General features: G+C 37.2%; 1 protein-coding gene across 3 annotated transcripts in view; it reads left to right on the top strand.

Annotated features, from left to right (window-relative positions):
- The window catches only part of fer1l6 (fer-1 like family member 6), a 164743-nt gene extending 148421 nt beyond the window's left edge, over nucleotides 1-16322 (top strand). For all 3 annotated transcript variants that reach the window (XM_041231013.1, XM_041231012.1, XM_041231014.1), the window contains 6 exons: nucleotides 1155-1243; nucleotides 1842-1940; nucleotides 8376-8617; nucleotides 10793-10947; nucleotides 11519-11619; nucleotides 15266-16322. In XM_041231013.1, coding sequence (XP_041086947.1) covers nucleotides 1155-1243; nucleotides 1842-1940; nucleotides 8376-8617; nucleotides 10793-10947; nucleotides 11519-11619; nucleotides 15266-15446 — 867 coding nt within the window. In that variant the 3' untranslated portion in view covers nucleotides 15447-16322. The remainder of the gene's footprint in view (nucleotides 1-1154; nucleotides 1244-1841; nucleotides 1941-8375; nucleotides 8618-10792; nucleotides 10948-11518; nucleotides 11620-15265) is intronic.
- Nucleotides 16323-16796: the final 474 nt, after the last annotated feature.

The raw sequence follows: 16796 nt of genomic DNA, 5'->3' as shown, positions 1-16796 counted from the left end.
GAGACTAAAGTTGCTATAGTTCTCATGCATAGTTGAGTTGCTGTAGTTCTCGTACATAGTTGAGTTGCTGTAGTTCTCATGCATAGTTGAGTTGCTGTAGCTCTCATGCAGAGTTGAGTTGCTATACAGTGCCTATAGTAAGTGTTCACCCCCCTTGGACGTTTTCACAGTTTGTTGTGTTACAACGTGAAATCTTGATGCTGTTAAATGGGACTTTTTTTCCTTTGATTTACACAACCTACTCAACACTTTGAAGAGGCAAGAGGATTTTTATTGTGAAACAACAGTTAATGAAAAATGAAAAAAAACTGAAATGTCTTGGTTAGATAATTATTCACCCCATGAGTCAATGCTTGCTATAGTTCTCATGAATAGTTGAATTGCAATAGTTCTCATGCATCGTTGCCATTTCCATGAAGGACTGAAATAAGTGGCCATATAAAAAACATGCATTATTGCAGACAACAGTGTTGAAAGTGGTGGATAATGCACTGCCATATAAAAAAAAATAAAGATGTAGCTCAGGATTTGAGTATTCCTGCAGGCCTATGAACAGCAAACTGTGGATGCAAGTCAGCAGCGTTTAAGATTTGGTAACTACCCCCATGTTGAGGACATCTTGCTTTTGTGCCTGTATATGGGACTACTATGTAATAACGTTGTATTATAAATTTCAACAGTACAGTACTGCACATGTAATATACCCTTGTGTAATGTTCACTTAGTGATAGTAAGAAAATGCACAGCACTTTAAAATGTCTAATACTTTTCATTGTACTGTCATTGAAATTTGATTTCAGTGTTACTGTAACCTCAGTAAACACTGACAGCATTCATTTAGCTTGATAATTACAGATAAGACAGATTTTTTTTTTGCTGGTTCCTTGAAATTTGTATTCATGAGAGTTGACTGTATTTTGTTAGTTCTATGCATTTAAACTTTAATGGGTTCTACCTATGCATTACAGTAAAGAGACCTATCCAGGTGCTCAAGTTATACAGCATAAATTTAGTTCAAGTCTGACTGTCTTTTTGAAGCTGCTAATGCCACATATTGTTAAAACATGTTTGATCTGCTCAGTGTCTTTAGTTTGCATCACTCGTTTACCTTATATCTGTTTTGAAGATATGTTTGTTTTGTTTGTGCTCTGTAGGGTCAGTTGCAGATGTGGGTGGATATGTTCCCAATGGACATGCCTCCCCCAGGACCTCCTGTTGACATATCTCCACGAAAGCCTAAAGGGTAAATGTCTTAATATGTAGAGAAGCCATTATTTATACTATTCTTACTTGTACTCGGAAACTAATACTTATCCGGTTATTTATACTTGGGTGACATCACCAGAAGTGAGAGTGTCTAAAAAGAAAGTGCCAAAACACGGACTCGTTACCCCCACAATGCAACTCACCTGAGCCTGTGACTCGATTGTCCACACCAGCCACTTCAGTCACAAATCCAAGGCTGTAATGCTACTCTACAAGCAGGCTGCAGCTCTGTCCACACTCTGTAAGAACTTAAAATAGAAATGGACATATAATAGTTCCTATCCCAGACTGCTGAAGAGTTGAAGGTTTTATTGAGAAATACAATAAGTAGATTCCAATACTTCTGAAAAGTAAATTCTAAATTGTTTAGCAAAATGACTTATTTTTTTTAAAACTAATTAATCAAATAAATAAATAAATACAATTATAACTTATCGAAAAAAAAACACTGGATGCACAAACACACACAGAGCTACTTGGTATATGTCAGGTTTAAATCCTACGCTGAAGTAATATTGATATTTTTGTGCTTTGTTTGTTTTTTGCCATCTATAACAGTTTGCTTTATTTTTAAGATATGAGTTGAGGATAATAATTTGGAACACTGAAGACGTCATCTTAGAAGATGAAAACTTTATTACAGGCCAGCAGTCAAGTGACATTTATGTAAAAGGGTAAGTATATTTATATTTACTATTACTTTGACACAGTATATCTCCCCAGTAATGTTGCTGAAGCTGGCATGCTGGGATCCTTCAAGGAGCTGCTTGATGAGATTCTGGGATCAATACGCTACTAACAACCAAACGAGCAAGATGGGCCGAATGGCCTCCTCTCGTTTGTAAACTTTCTTATGTTATGTTCATAAACTACCTTGATCCAACACTAGATATAGTATTTATTCTATTTATATTTATTTATTCATTGTATTTGTATAGTGCTTTTTATACAAATGTATCACAAAGCACTGTACAGTACATGACAGGAAAAAACCAAACAAACCACAATTCATTTGTATAGGTGTTTGTAAACACACAAGGTTAGAAGTGATTGTTTCTTTGACCTCATTTGAGCTCAGCAGGAGGTAAAGAACAAGTAGGGCATCATGATCCAAATCTCCAGACACCTGTGGTTGTCTATGCGTTTCTCTATCAATGTATTACATTTAAAAAAAACATTAATTAGATCCACCGCCTTGGCACTTGCGCAGCCAGCTTCTTTTTTTTTTTTTTTTTTTTGCTGGAGTGATTTTCTCACACCGCACGCAGTCTGTCAGTGGTTGCTTGGCAACTGTTCCAAGGCACGCAGCCAAAGTCATGTGGAAGTACGTAATCAATGCTTATGCAGTAACTGTATGCGAAGTGCTGAGCCAGCGGAACGACAGGGGTGAAGTTGGCCAAATTAAATAAATTGTTTTATTTTAAGATAAATGTTTTTTGGTTTTATTTAAGAAACACAGAAGTAATGGGCAGCCAGTAATTGTAAATTAAACCCATTTTAATAATTATTTATCTTTGCTGTTGCACAGATGAGCACTGTTTTGAATTCTGTGTGGTTTTACATTGTGCATTCTGGATGGTTTTACATTGTGAATTCTGGGTGGTTTTACATTGTGAATTCTGGGTGGTTTAAGATTGTTGACTGAAAAGATGATAGCAGCGGTATAGCAGTAATACCTTTGTTCAAAGATTTCCATTTATTTTAAATAAATACAGTATAATTGTACTCTATGCTTTGCCCAAGTCTGTTTCTGTAAGTTTGTTGGTTTTCTGCAGGTATTACAACCTGACAATTGAGTTAAAAATCAGTTTTGTTGGTGGCGCCCCAGAAGCCGTTTTGTGGGCTGCCGCAGCGGCCCCTTGGTTATGCCGAGGTTACCGACCAGATTTAAACACTTGATCATGAGAGCTTTTCTTACCCTTTACAATTAAACTCACACCACCGGGGTAGTCGCTGGACAGGATCTCTTATGTTATTTAACCTCTTTATAACATTAGATAATAGACATAGGGGGTCATATGTCAAGCTTTTGAGACTGCATTAAGGCCAAAGCGCAGAGTTTATGCCAGCCTTAAAATTGCCCTGCATGCATTGACACTTTTGGCAAGTTAAGGCCATGTTAGCACCGCCAAAATGCACTCCACCGTGCAATGTGCACCACTGTGCAATGTGCTCCGCTGCTCATTAGCTATGCATTTTAAAGTGTGTCAAGCCTTAATTATATGCATGGGTAAATTGTAGGTGGGACTCATTTGTAAATTAAGTCTGTGATATTAAAATAAGATTTATGAAGCATCAGAACAGCTGTGCCAGATCTAAAAGGGTTCACAAATAAGTCTGATTTCAAATTGGTCTTATTTGGGTGCAAACAAAAAGTCAGGAAGTAGCCGATAGGAAAGAGCATTATGGCGGCAGTGACTTGTGAATACGACCAAACAGCAATCAGTTTTTCAGAGATCCTCAGAGCATGGACCACACAACTAGTAGTTAGCAAGTCGAGCAATACTTGACTGGGGTTTTACCTTGGTTTTTATAGGATTTTCCCTCCATTGAATAAATCAGGAGTCCCAATTAAATCTGATCATCAGCCTGCCTTGATAGTTCCTATCTTTGAATTAATTATATTTTCTAGAAGGATTCGGTCAACTCTGTTTCAAAATGAACTGAATGTGAGCTCATGGTTCACTATCCTCCACCCCTCCTTTCCCTAAAAATTTCTGAGAGATGTTTTTGATATGTAACACCAGCTCTATTTGATTATATTAAGCTGGGTCAAAATTTTATAACTTTACAACTGTCAGATGTGCAAGACGTCGTTGAACAGTATGCTTTAGTAAATTAACTTACATTATTGTAATGTGCCAATACAAGTTGATTTATTTGGGAACTGCTGTGTTTTATTAAAATATTTTTAAAACTATGATATGTGTTACACACACACGGTGGGTTTTATTTCGCAGGGAGATTCAGGTCACTCATCACGGTAATTATTTCTTCACAGCTGTCAGATAGGGTTGTCAGCAGGCTCCAGAATCTCGGGACACTAAGGCAGGTCAGGTTTTTTAACTCACCTCTCTAAACTGCAATGTATTCCACATGTCAAGGGAGTGTGAATTGCTTCAGCAATTTAGTAAATGTGTTTGCGATTCTTGTATTGCTTGATTTTTTAAAAAATTTTAATACAGTAAACAGTATCTATCAGAATAGTGCAACACCATTATTATAGATAACTTTGCACTCACCTGCACTCTTTCATTTAACCTTGTGGCAGCAGGTAAAGTTTCTATTTGTTTAATATTTCTTGCTTCACACAATCCCGCCCAGTCAGAGACTCAGAAAGCCAATCAGCTCCTGTATAGGTCTGATCCTCACATGCATGTGTGTGGTTTTGGTAATAACTAAGTAAAACAATCAATTAATTTAGCAACAGTTTGCACAATTCACAATCACTTTACTGAATACATTGCAGTTTAGAGAGGTGAGTTACAAAACCTGACTTTCTAAAGCGTCCCGAGATTCTGGAGACTGTTGGCAACCCTACTCTCAGATCAGGTGACACAGGCTGAAACGTCATTAAAGAAAATAGTGGGTTACGGCAAAGATGCAGCTCTCCTTTCTTGGTTCTGTATTTTGAGGTCTAGCGGTAAATTGTGTTTCAAACTGAAATCATATTCAGTGATATATTTCCATTTGGTAATAAAAATACTATTAACTAAAAGGCTCAAAACTATAGATTGTGCACGTCCCTTGTTAGTAGCTGCCAGTCTGTTTTGCATTCAACAGTTTCCTTCAGTTTTCTTGACAGTTTTTGTAGGAGTCGGTATTCGGCCGAACCTTTTGAGACAAACTTGAATTCGGTGCATCCCTAGTCAAAATGATGTGTCCCTCGTAGCCGTATATTATGTTACCTTTTCAGTGTGTTGTCAACGGGCCAGTTTAACTTCACATACAGATGTGATATAGGGGGTTATCACAAGCCTTTGAATAAGCATACAGTGGTCAGTTCAGTTATTTCCATTAAAATTTAAGCTATAATAAAACGTGTTAAACATAATAGCCTTATATTAGCTTATACCATAGCTTGGACTAAAACTGACCTCTCTCTGTTTCTAAAATTCGCTTGCACCAGCAGGTTTCCACACACCTCGTTTACTTGCCAAGCCCAGTGTTTTAATTAATATGAAACTCCACTGTAAGCACCTTTCCAAATTCACCGTATGAAGTCATTTTTTGGCAGATTCAAGAGGCGTCTGGACCGGTATCTTTTCAGATAATACAAAAAAAAGTAGATCCTAATTTTATAACTAAGCTTTCATTATTTTCTTATAATATACAATAATGAGATACATCCTTCTTTGAGAAACCAAAGATCTAATACCCTTCCAGAATTATACTGTGTGTCTGAGACCAACATTTACAGAAAAACCGTAGAGTTTAAAATGATCTATTTCACTTTCAAAATCCACAGCTCTCTCTACAAATAAGTGCATCTGTTTATTAATGCAGAAAATCTTTATATAAACTAAACCTGTATATTCTTTTGTTTAATTGATATTGTAATTCTAAGACACTGTTTGTTTAGTTGGAGAAACTGATAATAAATTTTTATTATGTTCTTTCAACAGTTTATCTTTAAATGGCATTATAAGATGTATTTCTAATTAAGTTATTTAAGTATAACAGTTACCCCTAGAAATTGTAATATTATTTTACTCTATTGATACATGTTTTAAGCTTTTAATGAAAGGTCCAGTTATTTCTATCTAAATACAGGCTAGCATTAATATATTAGAATGTTATAGTGACTGAACCAAGTCTGACCTTACAAAATCCAGTTAAAGCAGGTTTTAAGACAACCTCTGCTTTTTGCCAATTTTAGGATTGATTAGTATGAAACACTATCTTAAGCATTTTTCAATACTCTTATTTCAAACCAATATCTAACTTAACGTATCAGCACGTCCTACACTTTCCATTCCCATCTCTTCCTGCCAGGTTCTAATTCATTTCTGTGATATTTAGATAAATGATTATTGTAAGATAAACTCCTGTCTTCTGTTATCCGAAAGGTATTTCTGTTTGTTAAAAGTAATAAGATCGCTCATTATAGAGAGGATCTTGGCTTTTAAACTGCTGACCATCAAAAATTCCCAGCTACATTGGCCAAAACCAATGAGTCATTTTCAGCACTGCCTGTGCTACAGGCAGGTAAGGATGAGGTCACAAAGCGGTTCACTGTATATGTAAAGTTACAGTTTATACTTTAAATGATTGTATGGCATGTATTTAGATATGTCAAAATAGCAATCTCTTATAAACTGCAATCTATTATTTTACCTCACTGATAAACACAGAAGGCAATGGGCTAATTTTTTAATATTAATATTCATTGAATATTTACACTCAGGACTGCTCATTCATTTACTCAATGTTATTATATTAGGTTTCTTATTTATTTAAATACTTTAGTTTTTTCTTACTATAATCAAACCTAGTTTGATTGCTTCTAGCATATTTACTGTGCTCCATAGAATCTGCCATTCTGCTCTCGCTGGATCAGAATGTTTTGAGACTCTGAGTCTAATTAAAAAAGATGCTTTTGCTGATAAGGAAGGTTTGGAACTTTCAGCAGGCCAGTCTGACCTTCAATGCAATGCAGACCTTACACAGATCTGCTAATAATATTTTCTACTGGTTTTAAATTCTTTAAAACACATTACAGTCACACTCATTACAATATTTGTTGCAGTTTCACAAATTATCAAGTTGTTGCCCAAAGATCAGCCTGCTTCCAATAGCTGTGACAGTCTTGGGTCAGTTTCTGCTCACAGGTGTGGGTGACAGTCTTTAAAAGCCTGATACCTGCAAAAACTCAAATCTTGTTAGCTGGGCTCCCATCTCTGCATTCTCATTCCTATCGTCAGTGAGCAAACACATTTTAACTGAATCTGGGTCCATCAAAGAAACACACACCCTTACAACAGAGGCCTTCCATACAAAAGGATCTAATGACTTATAGCATAAGGGACATGCCAGAACCATCTGTGACATTGTAATCGCCTTTTATATAACTAAATCAGCCGTTTTTTTTACAGTAGCCTGTACACATCAATAAAAAATATACCTCCTGTTTAGCATACTAATAGCCTAGTGTGAATATCAAGCATGAAAACCTTCGTGTTACTTTTTGAAGTCCTTTACAGCTGACACGTAACAAAGAAATTACATGTACTGTGCAGTGAACGTAAGAAAACAGGCATGCATTGATAATATTATTTATTTTTATTTAAAAATCTATATTTAGGAAGGCCATATGAGCTTTAAATAGTTCGTTTTCAAAAGCATCCTAGAAAGAACAGCAGCAGGTTAGAGGTTTCAAAATGAAAATAATAAAAGCACATAACGACAAGAAAATAATACATTATATATTACACCACGTAAAACTGCATACGCAAAACAGGAGGAGGAACAGAAATAAAAGTAAAGGCGGCTGAGGGAAATGAAGGTGAAACACACGCACTAGTCACAGCTAGAAGAGGAATTTGGCTACACCGAAAACGGTAATGGCATCTTGTTCTTTCTTTTGTTGGTTCACGTTTCGTTTAGATTTAGTGTCTGTACTTTTCGAATTTTCTGTTTTCGTGAATTATGTTTATTTCACCTTGATTTCCCTTGATCTGAGCCTTTATTTTTTATTTATATTCCTGCTGCTGTTTCGCTAATGCAATTGTTATGTGTGTTATGTGGTGTAATATATTTAGACATTGCATTCGCCTGTTTTCTTATATTGTTATTTACTGTATAGATAGCACTTTTTCTTTTTTTTTTTAACGTGTCAAGCTATTGAGGTAATGACCATCTTATTGAAGTAGCCCATTTTGAGCCCCGGCGCAGCGCATTTAAGCATTTACATGTGCCAGCTTATGCCATGTCTCATTAATTTTGGGCTAATATAATATATTTGAGATAGAATCAAATTTGTGCTGCAGCAGAGTGCTAATTTACACGCTGCCAATTTAGCTCTGCATCTGTCAATCTTGATACATGTCCCGCATAGAATCTGTGTTCTTCCAGATGATGTTTGCTAATTATGTTATTTTATTTTGTAGGTGGCTAAAAGGTCTGGAAGATGACAAGCAGGAGACTGATGTGCACTATAACTCGCTGACTGGAGAAGGAAACTTTAACTGGCGTTTTGTCTTCCCCTTCAACTATTTGCCTGCAGAGAAACTACTGGTTGTGAACAAAAGGGACAATATCTTCTCTTTGGACAAGACTGAACGCAAGCTTCCAGCAGAGCTTGTTCTCCAAGTTTGGGATTTTGAAAGACTTTCTTCTGATGACTTTTTGGGTAAGTGTGCAGTTCAGCACTTGCCTTATTTCCAAACCAATTTTGTATATTACTATTACATGTATTCACAAAACCCACACTGTAAAACATGGCATTAAAATTTTAGTAGTTTCCCCATTTTCTTCACAATTTCTATCGCTGAAACATACAATTTTTGTAATATGCCAATTTCAGATAGCAAACATTCCCTCTCAATCAAACGTATCATGATGTTGGTAGTGGTAACTGCAATGCAACTTTTATATAGCCCATTTCATTTCTGTTGTAATGGTTTAGGAGTCTTGCATCTTATTCCTCTGCTGCTTTATTTTATGCTATGTTATGTTCTACTGGCCAGTATAGTGACGAGTGTGTCCACTACAGTCGTTGGCTTGAGATCCAGTGTTTTATATATGGCTTTGTGTGACTGGCACAGATTGTCTTAAAATCTGTATTAATAGGGTTGCACTTTTTGTTTTTAAATGGAAGCTGAAATTAAAAGAATGGCTATGTTCTTCTAGCTGTGTGTTTTCTTTTAAGAATGATGGTTGACACTTAACCCTAAAACAATAATACATCATAAAGAAATGTCTCAATAACGTTGCAGTTACTGGCATATAGAAAAAATGTACTTTTTTTCGCGGCTAATGTGGCATATTTTTTTATATCGTTCCACGTGTTTCATCATGGCCGTAAACAAAGAGCTTAAACACCTGGCTACGTGATGACACACTTTCTTTTCTAGCCAGTTTGGCTACATAAAGTATGAGATACAACAACTGACCAGATAGATGCGTTCAGCCACTTGGGCGAGCAGTGGAACACCCTGCTTTGTTGCCTTTTGTTTCTTTCTTCAATCCACATCTTTCAGAAAATATTGCAGTTTTAAAGGTGTTTAATTCAATACTATACAATACTTATTTCATCAAAGGACCTCAAAGTGCTTTAACACAGATAAGACAATAAAACAGCAGTAAAAATAAATATAAAAGAATATTAAAAGCTTAGGTTAAAAAAGTTAATTTTATAAAAATGATTTAATCTAGATTTAAAAACAGTCAAGTCCTAGCTTCCCTGACAAATGGGCAAATCTTCAAAGGGGACCTCTAAGGAAAGGCTGCCAGGCTTAGCCTTGCTGAGAAGGTGGGTGGTCCCGCCATTGTTGAAGGGGTGGAAGGCCACCTCCCCTGCATCCACTATGGTGGCAAGGAACCACTGTGCCAGAAAACCATTGTATGCCAGCCCACAGGGGCACCCCCTGGTAGGATTGACAGAGCCAATCAGTCACGAGGTAAGTGGGGGTGGTCGGTTGGGGTGATCGATATCCAGGACAGGTACTGGGGAAAGGGGGCATGTTCCGGCTTGGGCATGTGGCTCGGAGCGCAGTCAGAGCGAAGTAGGGGGAGGACTGCTGCAACCTCCTGTCCAGCCACCACTGCTGCCTGGGACCATACCACTCAGACTTCCATCAGGACTTGGTTGCTGAAGTCACCCACGGGGAGAGGACCAGGATCAGACCAGGCTCTTGGAACCTTGGAATCCCATCAGATTCTATAGTGGGCCCCCCACCTTCACCCCAAATAAAAAATATATTTCTATCAAAAGGTTTTTCATAGTCATACCTAGAGTAGCCCCTTGCTAAACCGGATATATTTGTCTGGCATAAGGAGGTGTTGGGTTTAAAAAAAATACAATAAAATCACAAAAACATACATTTATAGTGATAGACACGAGTCAGGAAGGAGGGACATTGCCCAGCTGCATGGAAAGGTAGTTTGTTTTTGTTTTTGTTTTTTTGTAGTAGTTTGTTTTTTTTAAATGGGGAAAGGAGTGAGTCAATGTGAATTGAGTAACCAGTGTTTTTCCTGTTTTTTGGCTAGACCCCTATTTCATTTTTTTTGTATCGGGTTGTTATCAGATTTTATCATTTAAAACCGAAAATCAGAAGCCCTCAATATAACATAACTTGATTGCATGTTGATGCTCAGTTAAAATCCATCTCTCATCCTGATTAACTGCTTCTAAAGTTGCAATCCAAACAAGATAGCATTACATGAGCTCTTCTCTTCATTTTGAAACATGGGACACATTGATCATTTCTGTTGCTTAGGGAATTTAATAGGGTATTAAGATATTTCAACATTTGAATGTGAAATTTTACACTCCCTTTACAAAAAATTATTTGTTTTTTTCTAGGGGCCATTGAACTGGACCTGCATGGGTTCAGTCGAGGTGTAAAGTCAGCAAAAGCTTGCAACCTGGATATGATAAATAAAGCTGAAAAAATCTCAATTTTCCAGCAAAAACGTGTCAGAGGCTGGTGGCCCTTTGCCAAATCTGGTGAACTTACGGTAAACATCACATTTAGTTCAATAAAAAGCTATATTGAAAATAACAGTATTTACATTGTACCTAATCATCGAGAGCATTCATAACAACTCTGGCAATTTTACCAATATGATACACAAATAAAATACCTATTGCAAAATCTGCATGACAGCAGCTCCTGTTCCAAATGATTGTCAAACAGCTAGGATATTATCTTTAGTGTTAATTGTTACTGTTATCGTTAAACTTGTGTTAAATAAAATACATTTTAACACTGTTCTATTTATAGCACAGAAATAATTTAAGTTCAATTTTGTTGTAATTGAATGAAACACTTCCGCAGCTGGAAATGGGTATTGCAGAGGTGTTATAGTGACACACAATAATTGATGGGACTGAGTTTAGGTAAAAATTAAATGCACTAAAACATCTTAAACATGTAATTAACTTCACAAAACAAAAACAAATGTAGTTTGCCCTTGTCTACATAATTATAGCAAACATTCTGACGGAGTGATTTAATTATATACACACACACACACACACACACACACACACACACACACACACACGTATATATCATTTTTCTTACAGGGAAAGGTGGAAGCAGAGTTCCACTTGTTACATGCTGAAGAGGCTCAGAAATCCCCTGTTGGCAAGGCAAGAAAAGAACCAGAACCACTTGAGAAACCTAAGTATGAATTAAATACATTTTAAAATATACATGCTAACAAAAGGAAGTGTAAGAACTAGCACCAATTTGTATTATTAGCTGTGAACATATCTCCCCTCTTCATCTTGCTCTAACAAAATATGTATACATCTCACATTTTTATATTTATTTGTCCAGGGTAGATTGCACGAGGAAGCAAGGCTGTTTCATGAATTTAATTACCTATTACATTAGATTTGAATAAATAGAGGCTGGAGGCATTTTGAATGTAACTAGAAGGTCATTCCATTTGAATTTAGACAATTAAAAAAAAGAGGTGTCTAGTGAAGCAATCTTCTATTCTGGGAGGTTTGGAGATAAAGTGTAAAAATCCTAAAGCGCATGAAATATAAAAGCTGTGTTGAACAACATGTTTTACTGTGTATCTTTACGTTGGTGCTGCTGTATAATACCAATGATATGTGGCTTTACTGCAATCATATTTATGGTGTTTGTTGGTATATAGTTGATATTTAAATTAGATCTACAAGTCCATACCATCACCACTCTCTGTGTGAACACATGTTTCCTTCCCAATGTCTTAAGTTTATTTTCGCTTCATTTCTAACTATTTTCTGGTCTTAATCTTGGTTGGGGTTAATTTTTTTAATTCCTTTTAAAATGTTAGACTTAGTCCTCCCTTTTTCTCTGTTCTAGGCTCAATAGGTTTAGTTCTTTCAGCCTGTCTCCGTAATTCATTCCCTTTAGCTCTAGGGTTAGCCTGGTGCTCTTCGTTGGATTCTCCCCAGGTCCACAGTGTCCTCTGGTACTGTAGTGACCACAACAGGGCACAGTATTCAAAGTGTGGTCTCACCAGTAGATGAGTACTCTACACTTTTGGCAGTATACTGAAGTATTCTTTTTGCCCCCATATCGATCTGAATTAAAATACTTTATTCTTTAGTGTTAAGATAACAAAACAAAAAAAATAAAGCTAGCTCTCATTTGGAGCACTAACTAAACAATACTATGTACGGATCCTGTCTGACATCAGGACGGATAAGTCATTTACCCAACTAAACAAATAAAAATCAAAGTAGTTCATATGTTCCCCCTGAACTTCGCACATAGTGATTGCTTTACTTATCTGCACAGTATGGTCCTGGAACAAACAGATCTCTTGCTTGCTTTTTGGTTTTGGTTTCTTTCTCTTCGGCTTCCTCAATGCACGCATGCTTTCACTTCCTTACGCCTCTATACCCCCATCAGAAAAAAGCTATCGGCTAAGCCCTTTTTATCAAGGTGTCATTAACTTTAACAAACAGTTAAACAATTGACCATTATCCTTAATTTGTTAAGGAAACAAGCAAGTATGGATTTTCAGGAAGCGTGCATACATGTGGGAACTCTAGTGGTCAACCCATTACACTCCAAGGAACAAAGCTCTTCTCATTCTCAAACTAACATACAAATTCTGCAACAGTAATTATATCGGTCCGCTTTCAAGAGTCAACCGCAAACACCCGGGACGGATGTGATTAACGAGTGCTCAGTATATACATGTATATATTAGCACTATATTTTTAAAAAGTGTGCTCTTTGTTTTGCACACTTGCTCCTTCTATTTCACCATTTATTATTTTCATAATGGGATTGTCTGTGCCTAATTTTCAAATAAACCTCCCCTTACCTAGTTAGTTTGAAACACTGGTGACCCGCTCTGCGCAGCCATCGAAATTACTCAATGCTAGCATGAAATAAGGCCGCACCCCAAAAGTTATACCAACCACTGGCACTAGCGCACATGGACAGGTTTTCCAACAGACTTTTTTATCTTGTTGATTATTTCTATTTTTCCACCCTGAAGCTATGAAATCTTAAAACAAGTTAACCCTAATCAATACTCTGTGTCGCCCAAGTGGGGAGGGCTTAGGTCGGCCAGGGTGTCCTCGGCTCACCGCACATCAGCGACCCCTGTAGTATGGCCAGACAATTGTCCTCTGACAATGTAGCTCTGATGTGGCTGCCTGGCGGGCCTGCAGAGTGAAAAAAAAAAAGTCGATAGACGGCACAAGCTTCGGAGGACCGCGTGTGTTCGTCTTCACCGCTCCTGAGTCACTGCAGGGGTGGTAGTGGTGAGCTGAGCCTAGAATAATAGATTGGCTATTTCAAATTGGGAGAAAAATGGGGTAAAATCAATTGGCGCCTACTAAAATAATTAATATATATATATATATATATATATATATATATATATATATATATATATATATATATATATATATCTAAAAAAACACTCCACCGGGAGTTTTTTAAATGTACACAAGTTCCACACGGTGACGAGTCTTTTCCCGTCCTTTGTGACGAAAAATCTGTGGTGTGTTTTAGTCTTTAGTACGTTGTTCCTGTACGAAACTTTTACTTCAAATTTATCTGTCTGTCATCCACTCTGAACAAGTGTTTTACTCATGGAGGAAATGAAGTTGAGAGCAGAGGAGTGATGAGGTATGGATTGAGCAGAGGAGTGATGAGGGTATGGATTGAGCAGAGGAGTGATGAGGGTATGGATTGAGCAGAGGAGTGATGAGGGTATGGATTGAGCAGAGGAGTGATGAGGGTATGGATTGAGCAGAGGAGTGATGAGGTATGGATTGAGCAGAGGAGTGATGAGGGTATGGATTGAGCAGAGGAGTGATGAGGGTATGGATTGAGCAGAGGAGTGATGAGGGTATGGATTGAGCAGAGGAGTGATGAGGTATGGATTGAGCAGAGGAGTGATGAGGTATGGATTGAGCAGAGGAGTGATGAGGGTATGGATTGAGCAGAGGAGTGATGAGGTATGGATTGAGCAGAGGAGTGATGAGGTATGGATTGAGCAGAGGAGTGATGAGGGTATGGATTGAGCAGAGGAGTGATGAGGTATGGATTGAGCAGAGGAGTGATGAGGTATGGATTGAGCAGAGGAGTGATGAGGGTATGGATTGAGCAAAGGAGTGATGAGGTATGGATTGAGCAGAGGAGTGATGAGGTATGGATTGAGCAGAGGAGTGATGAGGGATGGATTGAGCAAAGGAGGGATGAAGGTATGGATTGAGCAGAGGAGTGATGAGGGTATGGATTGAGCAGAGGAGTGATGAGGGTATGGATTGAGCAGAGGAGTGATGAGGGTATGGATTGAGCAGAGGAGTGATGAGGTATGGATTGAGCAAAGGAGTGATGAGGTATGGATTGAGCAGAGGAGTGATGAGGTATGGATTGAGTAGAGGAGTGATGAGGGTATGGATTGAGCAGAGGAGTGATGAGGGTATGGATTGAGCAGAGGAATGATGAGGGTATGGATTGAGCAGAGGAGTGATGAGGTATGGATTGAGCAAAGGAGTGATGAGGTATGGATTGAGCAGAGGAGTGATGAGGTATGGATTGAGTAGAGGAGTGATGAGGGTATGGATTGGGATCATTTCTGACCCAACTTTATAGAGTTTTGAGATCAATCACTTACTAGGAACTGGACACGCACGGATTGGCAGAATGGCCTCCTCTCGTTCATAAATTCTTATTTTCATTTGCTCAGAATGATTGCAAGGAGACTGTAAAAAACAAAATAAGATAATGAAATCTGATGGGCCTAAACTGGCCTCTGATGTTGTATTTACAGTGTTACTAACATGCCTTTTTTTGTTTTTTCTTAGCCGCCCAGACACTTCATTCTCCTGGTTCGTCAATCCTTTTAAGTGTTTCTTTCACTTAATCTGGAGAAATTACAAGAAATATATTATCATAGCTTTTATCTTGCTTATATTAGCTTTATTCATTCTGTTGCTCCTTTACACTCTGCCTGGTGCAGTCTCCAACAGAATCGTAAATGGATAGATTCTGCTCACATAGGCTTCAGACTCATGAATCAGGATGGATTCACATGAAGAATGTACTACTGCAACGTTTATATGGATTTCTTGATTTTATAAGTTGCTAATTTTCTTAAAAATCACATGTTTTGTTAACTAAATTTAAGATGATTAAAAATGCTTTTTTTTTTAGATGTCTTTTATCTGCACATTACACTGTGTTAAAATAATTTACATATGGCCAATAGATGCATAGGGCTCTATTTTGCACGGTGATGTCATGATGCAATTACATTACAATTACATTACAAGTCATGAATTATTAAGTTTGCTAAGGTCAAAAATTATGCTTTTGATAATTACATTTTATTCTCATATTGCATGTCCCTTATACTGCAATGTTTAACTGAATGAACTTTTGGTATGAAGCGTTTTGGTACATAATAGGACCATTGATCTCTGTCAATTTGATCAATTTGAAAAGTATGCTCAATTTATCACATGATTCAGCACTACAGGTGGGTTGACATTTAAGTAATTTAATAAACCGTATTGAAAATATGGCTTGGTTCAATAACCCAGGAGTTTTAAACGTATTGTCAGGGGTGTAGTGGGGCCAGAGCAGACTTTTTCTTGTGATAGCTACAGAACTAATAAAAATAATGGAAGCATCGTCTTTAAAGTGTCATTAAATATATACAAGAAAGTTTGATATTAGGACCTATTAAATGCAAATTCCAAAATAAAATATTGACTTTGTCAGAGCGCTCCCACAAAAAAAAAAGTACCAGTCCAGCCTGGCACCACAGGACAGGAAGTTAGCCAAGTCTGTTGTTCTGTTCTGCAATATGCATTGTAAGCCAGAGTACAGTATACATACATTAGTGTTAGTGCCATCCACTGTGGGAGTTGATTTTAAGTGTGTTTTTATGTCTGCATTTTTAGATAGGGATTCTTTTAGAAATAATCAGCCCTATTCAAAACTGTTATATGTGTTGCTCACTATCCACCAAAAATGTCTCCATGTATTGACTGAATAAATGCTGAAATGCATAAATACAAATCAATCCTTTTGTGTTCATTATGGTTTAAATAAGTAACAATGATTGAAAACTACACCAGGTATATCATTCCTTAACTCTGGTTTATTTATTCCACTAAGGTAAGCACTACTCGCTTCCAGGTGAAGCAGCATTATTGAAAGACCCCTGCACTTAACATAACGGCGGGATTACGTTGGTTTTGGAAATAAGTTCATTTAAATTTGGCCATGTCTGATGCAGAAGCATATGTACATTTGCACAAATTATTTCATTGATCATGTAAATGAAATATGTTTTGACACAACTGAAAAATGTTGGAGCCAAAATCTCTA

The sequence above is a fragment of the Polyodon spathula genome, chromosome 27 (genome assembly GCF_017654505.1).
Source record: "Polyodon spathula isolate WHYD16114869_AA chromosome 27, ASM1765450v1, whole genome shotgun sequence".
NCBI classification, from domain to species: domain Eukaryota; kingdom Metazoa; phylum Chordata; class Actinopteri; order Acipenseriformes; family Polyodontidae; genus Polyodon; species Polyodon spathula.
The sequence above is the reverse complement of the archived record's forward strand: the minus strand, read 5'-3'. Positions and strand labels throughout refer to the sequence as shown.